General features: G+C 32.3%; 1 protein-coding gene across 1 annotated transcript; it reads left to right on the top strand.

Moving 5' to 3' along the window:
• The first annotated feature begins 607 nt into the window (after window positions 1–607).
• LOC110636131 (disease resistance protein RGA2-like) lies at window positions 608–3361 on the top strand. Its single transcript, XM_058143897.1, has 2 exons — window positions 608–1147; window positions 2401–3361. The coding sequence occupies exons 1-2, from the start codon at window positions 839–841 to the stop codon at window positions 3343–3345; spliced, it is 1254 nt and encodes a 417-aa protein (XP_057999880.1). The 5' UTR covers window positions 608–838; the 3' UTR covers window positions 3346–3361.
• Window positions 3362–10402: the final 7041 nt, after the last annotated feature.

The raw sequence follows: 10402 nt of genomic DNA, 5'->3' as shown, positions 1-10402 counted from the left end.
AATTATTTTTAGATTGAGAAACAAAAATTATATTTAAATAATTACATCAATACACTATAATATTGTTTTTAAAAAAATTATATAAAAGTATTCAGTTTTAAATATTGCTATTAATTTTTTATATTTACAAAATACTAATTGTAAAAAAATAAATAAACATATTATTATTATTATTATTATTATTATTATTATTATTATTATTATTATTATTATTATACACATACACAAGCTAATATACTTATGTTAGTGATTTTAAAGATCTTTTATGAGGTCTTAAGTTCAATTTTCTTGTCAACACTTAAGCAATTTTGCTCTCATTGACAAATTGAATTGGCCGAATTAATCGGTCATTTCTTTATTCGGTCTAATAACAATCCCAGAATGTTTTGGGTTCACTTCACTAACCGGTCCAATCTGAATTTAATAATATTGATGGAGGCAGGGATAGGAGAATTAGGGATTTGTTTAGTGTATCAAATAATTTAATAGCCACAATAGAAACTAATGATAAAAGATAAAAATTAAATTGATAAAATAAAATTTGAATTGAATAGCATTGCCTTTAACTTTGGCCTACAGCAAGAATGAGTGTGAAGATGGGAGAATTAATGTTAGCACCATTTTACACTCCAAACACTTAGAATATGCTTAAATTCATTTTTAGAACAAGCAAAGAATAGAATTTATACTTTTATTGAGTACACTGAAAACTTGATGCTTGCCAAAGGAGTTTTCTGGCTATAAAATGGGATGTTCTCTTTGAGTTTATTATTCAATTCATACCCAAATAGAAACTAAAACCCAGGAAAAAAAAATTTTTTTTTCTTGCCCACACAAAATGTCTATAGAGTCGTTAGCTTTTAATGTTACTGAGAAATTCCTAGAAAAGCTAGCATCCCATGCCTACCAAGAGATAAGTTTTGCATGGGGCTTGCAAGGGGAACTCAAAAAGCTCGAGGATATTTTGTTGACTGTGAAAGCTGTGCTATTGGATGCTGAGGAGAAGCAAGTGGATAATCATCAGCTGCGAGTGTGGCTGATTAAGCTTAAAGATGCTCTCTATGATGCTGAGGATGTACTTGATGATTTTGAATGTGAAACTCAAAGAAAGCGAGTGCTTAAATTGTATGGAACCACCATTAAAAAGGTATGATCAAAATTCATTTCATTTTCAACATTTCATTTGAATTTCATGCGATGATGGAATCAAATATAGAATTTAATTTTACATATCCTTTTCTAAAATCTCTAATGATGTAAAAAAAATGTCTTTTTCTATGATTTAAAAATTATATGAATTCATTTTATTGCCGCGAAATTCTAACTCACACATAAATTAAAGAAAACATTATTTAACGTGATTCGGCATAAGTCGACTCTACTAAATAATATAGAAACAAAGAACAAGACCAATTTGGATTTGGAAATTTGGACTTTCAAATCCTATTAGAATTCAGTGGTCGACCGAATTAACAAATTAAACTTTCTTTTTTCTTAATTTATTTTCTTTTTAATGTAATTCTAACTAAATTTTTTAATTAATTTTAATTTTTAATTCTAATTAAATTTAAACTCTAACAATCTCCACTTCAAAGTCAAATGAAATTAGTTTTTATAACTGCTGCAAATATTAGAAAATACGAATTATCATTTCATTTGAATTTCATGCGATTTTAGAATTAAATATAGAATTTAATTTGACATGTCCTTCTCTAAAATATCTAATGATATAAAAGGTACAACGAAAAAATTTAATTTGCTATGTTATATATAATAATCTTGTCAGATATTTATAAAATCTCGCATTCAACATTTATTAGACCAAATAAAATTTAATAATTATATGTAAATAAATTATCATTTTTTGAATTTAATTTGATTTGAATGTTATTTTTCTTCATCTTTGTTCTTCTTTTCGCAAGAGTTTTCACCAGAAGCCCTAATCAAATTTTATTTTCTCATTTTGTTAAATTATGTAATTGTTGCAAATGTGATTTGAATTTTTAAATAAAATTATTTTAATAACTATACACATTTCACTTTTTTTTTTTTAAATTTCAAATTCACAGTGAACAAGTTATCATCTAAATTTAAGAAGAATTTGACAAATGTATCATATCATTTAATTTAAATTCCATCAATGAATCTAAACAATCAAATACAATTCATATGTAACCCCAAATTTTATGTATGAAATTCAGAACTTGACTATATAATTTCTTCTCCAAAATCACCACACCCTTTTTCAGTTTTCATCATTTTAAGCTTTAACTTAAAAAAACTAAAAGCTTCTTAGTAATCAACAAAAGCATGCTTTGGGGTTAATTGAATTAATTTCTTATTTGCACCTACCTAGATGTGTGTCTATGAAATCAATATTCCATAATTTTTTTATTTCAGGTGGGTCGCTTTTTTTCATCCTCTAATCCACTTGTATTCCGTTTTAAAATGGTTCATAAAATAAAACAAATAAGGGAGAAATTAGATGAAATTGCATCTCATAAGACTAACTTTCATCTCAATGAACGAGACGAAGGTAGGCGTGTTATGTATAGGCAAAGAGCGATGACCTACTCCTTTATAAATGTGTCTGATGTTATAGGAAGAGATGAGGATAAAGAAAATATCATTAAACTTTTGCAAGGCTCTAGTGATGGTGGACAAATCTCTATTATTCCGATTGTCGGAATTGGAGGTATGGGGAAGACTGCACTCTCTAAATTAGTTTATAATGATGAACGAGTGCAAAATCATTTTCAACTTAAGATGTGGGTTTGTGTATCAGAAGATTTTGACATTCAAAAATTGACCAAGGAAATTATTAAATGTACAAACAGTGCAGAAAACTTAAGTGAAAAGGGAATGGAACAATTGCAAAGTATCTTGCGAGAACGAATTCGTGATAAGAAATACTTGCTCATTTTAGATGATGTGTGGAATGATGATCCTATGAAATGGGATCCATTGAAAGAGCTTTTGTGTGTGGGTGCCAATGGAAGCAAAATCGTGGTTACTACACGTAGTAAGAAAGTAGCCTCCATTATGGGCACCATTTCAGAACCATATGAGTTATCAGGTCTTCCGCATGATAAATGCGTGGCTTTGTTTACTAGATGTGCATTTAAAGAAGGTGAAGAGAAGCACTATCCAAACTTGTTAAAAATTGGGGATGAAATTGTGAAAAAATGCAAAGGAGTTCCCTTCGCAGTGAAGACATTAGCATCACTTCTTTTAACAAATAAAGAGGAAAGTTATTGGATATTTGTAAGAGATACCGAGTTGTGGAAAATAGAGCAAAAGAAAAATGACAAAATTTTACCTGCTTTGAAATTAAGTTATGAATAATTGCCTGCTTATTTAAAAAAGTGCTTTGCTTATTCTTCCTTTTATCCAAAGGACCATGAATACAGAAGTTTTGCATTAATTCAATTTTGGATGGCACATGGACTTCTTGAATCAACAAATGAAAATGAAGATTTAGAAGATATTGGGTGGCGCTATTTTCAGGAGTTGGGGACTATGATTTTGAGGACTATGATTTGAAACTTTTGGACCTTCAGTTTGCAACTGCTTAGTTAAGAAGAATTGGGATTATGTTGAATATATTCCAACATACATTTTTTAATATACCGAATCAACATGAGGCATGTGGAAAACAACCTAAATCAACATGAAGCATGTGGGATGTCGCTGGCAGATTTGCTGATATGGAAAAATTTTCTCTTTTCACACATTTTACACCTTTTGTCCTTATCCCTTTAGAGACTATTTTTAGGGCAACCTTTGAGGGGATATAAAAGCATCATATTCTCATTTTTACCATAAGGAGAAAGAGAGAGAAAAATCAAAAAGAGAGGAAAGAGGGAGTCACGCCATTTTTGGAGGAGAACACCTGCAGAGTGACGTTTTCCAGCTTCCATTTCCAGAGATTTGGATCTTCTTCTTCTGAGTTCTTTTATTTTCAGTTTTATTTTCATGATTTCTTACTCTATTTCATATTTCTACTTATAAATACAAGCATGAGTGAGTAGATACTTAAGATTTCAGAGTTGGGTATAATGATTTAAAGTTTTATTTGTGGGTTTGGACTGGTTTTTACTAGATTTTAGTATATATAAGCTTTGATTCTTATCTTGTGTGCTTATTTACATACCCATTGTTGGTACCCTTTGGGTTTTGTTCTTAATCTTAGATTAAAGAACCGAGAGGTGAAAATATATGATAGATAATCAAGATAATGAACTTAATCACCTAATGTTAGAAATAAACTAGTGAGTTAAGAGGAATTTCAAGTTGATTAAAATGCTTAAAGGGTTTTGGGTAATTAAACATCGCATGAGAATGGGGTTTAGTTTCCTTTAAAACACTCTTTAGTTTGCTTGAAAGAGAAATTAAAGGGAATTAGAATCAACTTCCTTCAAACTTGTATTTCCCTTAATCTTGGCTTTGCCTATTCAAATCCCAATAAAATTTACTTCATGAACCTCAGCTGTAGAATCAATTTTTACCATTAATTAATTAAATCTTTTGTCACTTGCTGAAATTTTAGTAAATTAGTATAGTACTTAGAATTTTAATTGCTTAATTCATTATAATTTCCTTATTTTCCCAATTTAATTTGCTGCACCTCTTACTCTATTTTTGACACAAATTATCGATAGCCCATGTAACGCCCTCACCAAAGGTAGTCCGTACATTTTATTGTTTTGACGACTAATGTCTGTTCGGACAGTTAAAATGTTTGGAACTACACCTAGACTATAGTGAGGAGGCATAAATTGAAGAAATAAATGTTAAAAAAATATAGGAAAAATGTAGAAAAAAAAATAAATTAAAGTTTAGAGAATTTATAAATTGGTACAAAAATAATAAAAATAATCCAATATGCACTACTAAGGGCATTTTGGTCATTTCACCCCCAAAGGTAAATTTTGACCTAAATGTCAAAATAAAAAAATTTAGAGAATAAAATAATTAACACTAATTAAAATTTATGAAATAGATTAGGAAAATGAGAAGAGAAAAGAAAAGAAAAGAAAAGAAAAGCTTAGGAAAATTCAAAAAAAAAAATTATAAATAGGCACTAGAGGACAAACTCCCACCCACTTCCATCTTCTTCCTCCATTTCTTCTCTCTCTCTTTCCCTCATTTCCTCCATTGTTGTCAAGCTTCCAAGCTTGATTTCCCAAGCTTCTACACACCAAAACCCATAGCCCACTTCACAAAAAATCCTCCCCACACCCTAGGAAAGCTATAGACACCCATTGGAAGCAAGAAATTTAAAGTTAGGGAAGCTCAAGTAAGGTTAGTGCACTAATCCCTCTTCTTCTCTTTATTAAACATGAAAAGCATGTTTAACCAAGCATAAATATCATTAAAACAAAAAGAAAATCTAGAGGAAAGAACCCTTGAATTTTTGGCAGCCATGGAACTTGAAGTTTATTGCTTTTAAGTGATGAAAAATGGTTCCATGAGAATGTGTAATGAGTTAAAATGTTTGGGTGTTTGATTGTGTAGTGTTTGTGAAAATTTAAAACTTTGAAAACTAGGGTTTGTGTAAATGCTTGAGGACTTGGTGTAAATGTTGAAATTGACCTATTGAGTTGAAATTATTGCTTATAGAAGTGTATTGCATGCAAATTGAAGTAAGGAAGTTGAAGGAATTGAGATATTGGGAGCATTCAATTTTCTGCAGGTTTGGACTCAATGAGTCCAGTGGGTTTATTGACCCATAACTGAAAATGTGTGACTCCAATTGGTATGAGGCCAATTGAAGGTGAAAATAGATTCAAAATAGCCCATTTTTCATGTAGACACCATGCCCAAATTTTGCCAATTTCATGACCAATTCTCTGCCCAAACTTGGATGACCAAACATTGAAACCCAGAAAATGACCAAATGAACAGTACGTGTTCATTTGGTGATGCGTCCCAACCGCAAGTGCACGGGTCGTACAAGTAGTATAGAAAAATATCGATCCCACGAGGAGTTGTGTTAATGATTGAATTTTCGATATAAAAGTTGACTAAATTGAAGTATTTATGAAATTAAAATAATGAATTAATGGGTAATGGAGTATGAAATCTAAATGTGCAAATTTAATATTCTATTCAACAATGTATTAATTAAACTAAGATTTGCATCAAATAGAAATAAGCAAGTTCAAATATGGCAATATTTAAAATGGCAAATGATTAAATTTGATTAGAAATTAACAATGGTAAAAAGGCGATTCCGGAGTTCGGGATTTCATATTCGAGCTATTTTGGGATTTTAAATTGGTTGTCCAATCTTATGAAACTTATGAGTTTTAAGGAGATTAATCCTTAAATCCTTTGAATTCCCTTTCGAGTGAGACAAAGAGTGCCTTAATCAAACTAATCCTACTTTCGTGGACTTAGAATTAATTAAGACCCATTAAGTTCTTTAATTAATCTGTTAATCCTCTTAATCCTTAGCCTATTTCTAGGTCTAAGTTAATTAAGTCCAATTTCCTGATTATCTATCACAACGTCTACTCCTTTGATTGCTTCAACCATGGATTAAGAACATTACTCAATGGGATCCTACATTAAGCATGTCATTAAGCATACAAGAAATGAATAAAACTCATTAAGACCACAAAATATGGATTACACAATCAAAATCCACAAAATATCTCAAATATTACAACCCTTACTCCAGAATCAAAAGTAAACTACTCACTATCCATAATGCTTACAAGCTATGATGAGTTTAAATGGAAATAAAGCTTTAATCTAAGCTAAGAAGTAAGAAATTAAACACTAGAAATATGGAAAAATGTAAAGCAAGGAAGAAATCTGCAAATCTTGGTTAAAAATGGTGTGGAAGGTGAAAATGACTCCTCAAATTCTCTTAGCCTCCTCCTTTCTTTCTTTGCTACTTGCCCCCCTTCTAAAATGAGAAAATTGGACTATTTATAGCATTTTTCTGACATGGAGCCCTAAAATGGTATGTTCTAGGAGGAATTATTTGAGGGAATCTCCTGCCAGCTCATTAATGAACTCTTTATGGGATCAGCATAAGTGGGTGCATAAGTTATGCGATCCCTTATGCGATTTTCAGCTGGTCGGGTCACTTATGCGGTGCATGACTTGGTGCATAGGTTATGCACAATTTCGTGAATCTGCATAAGGGAGGTGAGAATGTGCATAAGCTATGCAGTCTCCTTATGCACATTTAATTTGGTTCAGAACAGTGTTCTTCCTCCTTATGCAGAACTGCATAGCTTATGCGGCAAGTTATGCACAGTTTGGTCTATGCATATTTTAGCTTGAAAACTTGCTTTTGGCATCTTTTTGCTGTAGAAGACACTCCTCAATGGCAAAATTCTCTTTAGTCCTTCAAAACACCATTTTTCCTACAAAACAAAGCAAAATTACAAATTAATCCAAAGTTGACAATTATGGAAAACTAACTAAATAACTAATGAAATTAGCTAAAAATGACTAATAACCAAATAAAATGATTGTGAAATTAGACCTAAATGACTATGCAAAATATGTGCATCAAATACCCCCAAACTCAAGCTTTTGCTTGTCCTCAAGCAAACTTTAAAATGTGGTGCAAAGTTTTTAAGGGTGCCTTATCCAAAGAGTTATGAAAATCACTCATTAAGGTAACTTAACACACCTTTAGCCATACCAACAATCCATATACCCATCCTTCAAAATGCAAAGAATTTAATGCTTATCCAAGCTTTCACCGCTTAGCCATCAAGTCAATTATCATTCAAATCCCCAAACCAACCAATCAAAAGAGAGAGTCATGCTCAAAAGGAATTCTAGAACAATCAATAGTCAAAGTGTCTCCATATGGAATGATGGAATTGAATGAATGAATGAATAATTTTTCAATCCCATAGGCAAATTCCCTACTCCTATCTCCACTAATGTAGCTAGTACTATCAAGAGATCAAAGGTCTTTTTAGGGATGTAGTGGGGCCATGGGGTTCAAAATGAGACTAAGAAGAAAGATAGGTAAAAAGGATTCAAAGCATGAGAATATTTTCAATTTTGAAACATAAGGTACACTTTATTATATATTTTTTTCTTTTTCTCTTTTTTTTTATATGGGAGAGAAGAATACACAATGAGGATTGTCAAGTGCTAGCATAGTTTACAAAACACATAAAAATGGAGGGACATTTTGATACTTTAACTTGTATTTTGTATTTTCTTTTGATGATTGTCCCTAAAAATGCCACCCCCAAACTCATTTCTTTTAATACTTTGGGTGGATTTCTTTCATTTTGAATGGCAATAGTGAAAAGCACATATACTAGCACTTTTACAAGGTGACAAGTATTTCTTCTCCCTTTTATTGTATTTTTTTATTTTATTTTATTTTATTTTATGTACCTAATATTATGAATAATTATTCTCATGAAAAGGGTTGGAGTGTTTGGTTCATTGGCTAGGTAGTAATAAGGGTTTCAAGAAAAATTAGGGACAAAAAGGCTCAAAGGGGTTTGCAAGGATAAATTTTAATTGGGAAAAAGGGCCAAAGGTTTAAAATGAGAATGTTTAAATCAAAGAATGCCTAATCATCTCTCTTTTCAAGTACAAGCTGGTATTTTGCCTTGAAAGGTTTAGAAAATTTGTTCTAGGATTGGTGAGACATCATTTGACTACCTTATATCCAATAATTCCCTCTAAACACTTCCATCTCCAAATGACTAGTTGGGTGGCTTTTTGGCTAAGAAGATATAGGCAAGGGATAGACACTTCAAAACCTTGCACCTTTTAGGAAACTTTCAATCCACAAACCCAACTAAAAGGTGAGTCAAATCACTCGCATAGGCACATTTTCAATACTCATGGGATTTGGCAAAAGATTTTAATGCATGGTGTATGATTCCTAAAATGAGTAATGCATGAACTAAATGGAGTAAGCCTATTTGTATGCAATTTGTACAATTTCTAAGTGATGTATAATGTGTGTATAAATGTGTAATGAATATGTATGTATGGATGTATATGTAAAATATTTACAATATATGTAAATGAAATGGGATGAGATGCTCTTATACTCAAAATGTGAAAAATAAAGCTAAAAATCAAAATGTGCACCCCCAAACTCAAAATTAGACATTGTCCTCAATGTCTCAACGATAGATATCCAAAACTCAAAGCAAATAATATTGACCAGGAATTGTAAAAATAAGAACAAAAAGAAAGAGTTACCTGGTATGAGAATTCAAGTTAAAGGGATGCATAAAAAGCTGCACAGGTTATGCAGAGTTAAGTGCTGTCCAGAACATGTGCATAGGTAAGGTGCATAAGCCATGCGGTGCTGCATAAGAGGCAATAGATGTTGCATAGGCTATGCAGGACAGTTGCATAAGGGAAATACAACACATGCGATTCTGCAGAAGTAGCAGAAAGAGTTGCACAGGCTATGCAAAGGTTATGCATGAGGAAATTCATAGCTGTGCAGTGTATACAAAAAGCTGCTGCATGGGAATTTGCAAGGGGAAATGTACAACCAGCAGTAAAAGTATGGAAATATAGACAGAGTATGGGCAAATATGTACAAAAAGGCAATAAGTGCAATAAAAATCAAAGAAGACTAATGTAATAGCTATTCAATAAAACTTCAAAGGAAACAGAATTTAAAAGAAACTAATTTAGAACAAATCAACAAAATCCAAAACAAACTATAAATGTTTGAACATATTTACAAAGAAAAGGTCCTACAAGATTGAACAAAAGTAAACTAAACACTAATCTATGTCTATTGTTTTTCCTTTGTCCAAGGATGTTGCTAAGAAAGGTGGTCACTGTACTGTCGAAATGATGGTGCAGGAGGAGGTGATGGAGGTGGGGTGGCATGCCTAGAAAGATCATGAGTTGCTTCACCATCTCCTTCAGTTCTTTCTGCTTGTCCCTGGTTTCCATGACAAGGTCAAATAGTTGATCATGACGATCCTTTAGTGTATCAAGACCACTGTCAAGCTTCCTATCCACAAAGTAGATATCATCACTAAGCCTGTCAAGGTAGGTGAATAAGGCTTTAGTGTTGAATGGAGGAGGTGCTGTGGATGAGGTAGGTTCAGCTGTAGGAGGAATGGGCTGAGCAGAGGTAGCCGAGTGTCTGAGTAGGCCGAGGGGTGGGGTAGGTGTAGTAGGGTCTTTGTGGGACCGTGTGAAAGGTTGGGTTTACGGTTGTGCAATAGGCTCGATTTACCTGCAGGTGGCCAAGATCAAAATATGATAAATGGAACCTGTTTTGGTTAAGTGTGCAGTATCAAAATAGGAAGTGTCCTCAAGTGCTGGTATTGAGTGCTCTGCAGGATTAAAACCAAAATGCTTGGCTATGACAGTAATGAGTCCACCCAAAACAATGTCACCAATGGATTTGGTGGCAATATGCAGCACA

The sequence above is a fragment of the Hevea brasiliensis genome, chromosome 3 (assembly GCF_030052815.1).
Source record: "Hevea brasiliensis isolate MT/VB/25A 57/8 chromosome 3, ASM3005281v1, whole genome shotgun sequence".
Lineage (NCBI taxonomy): Eukaryota > Viridiplantae > Streptophyta > Magnoliopsida > Malpighiales > Euphorbiaceae > Hevea > Hevea brasiliensis.
Note: the sequence above shows the minus strand (reverse complement) of the source record. Positions and strands in the feature narration are given on the sequence as shown.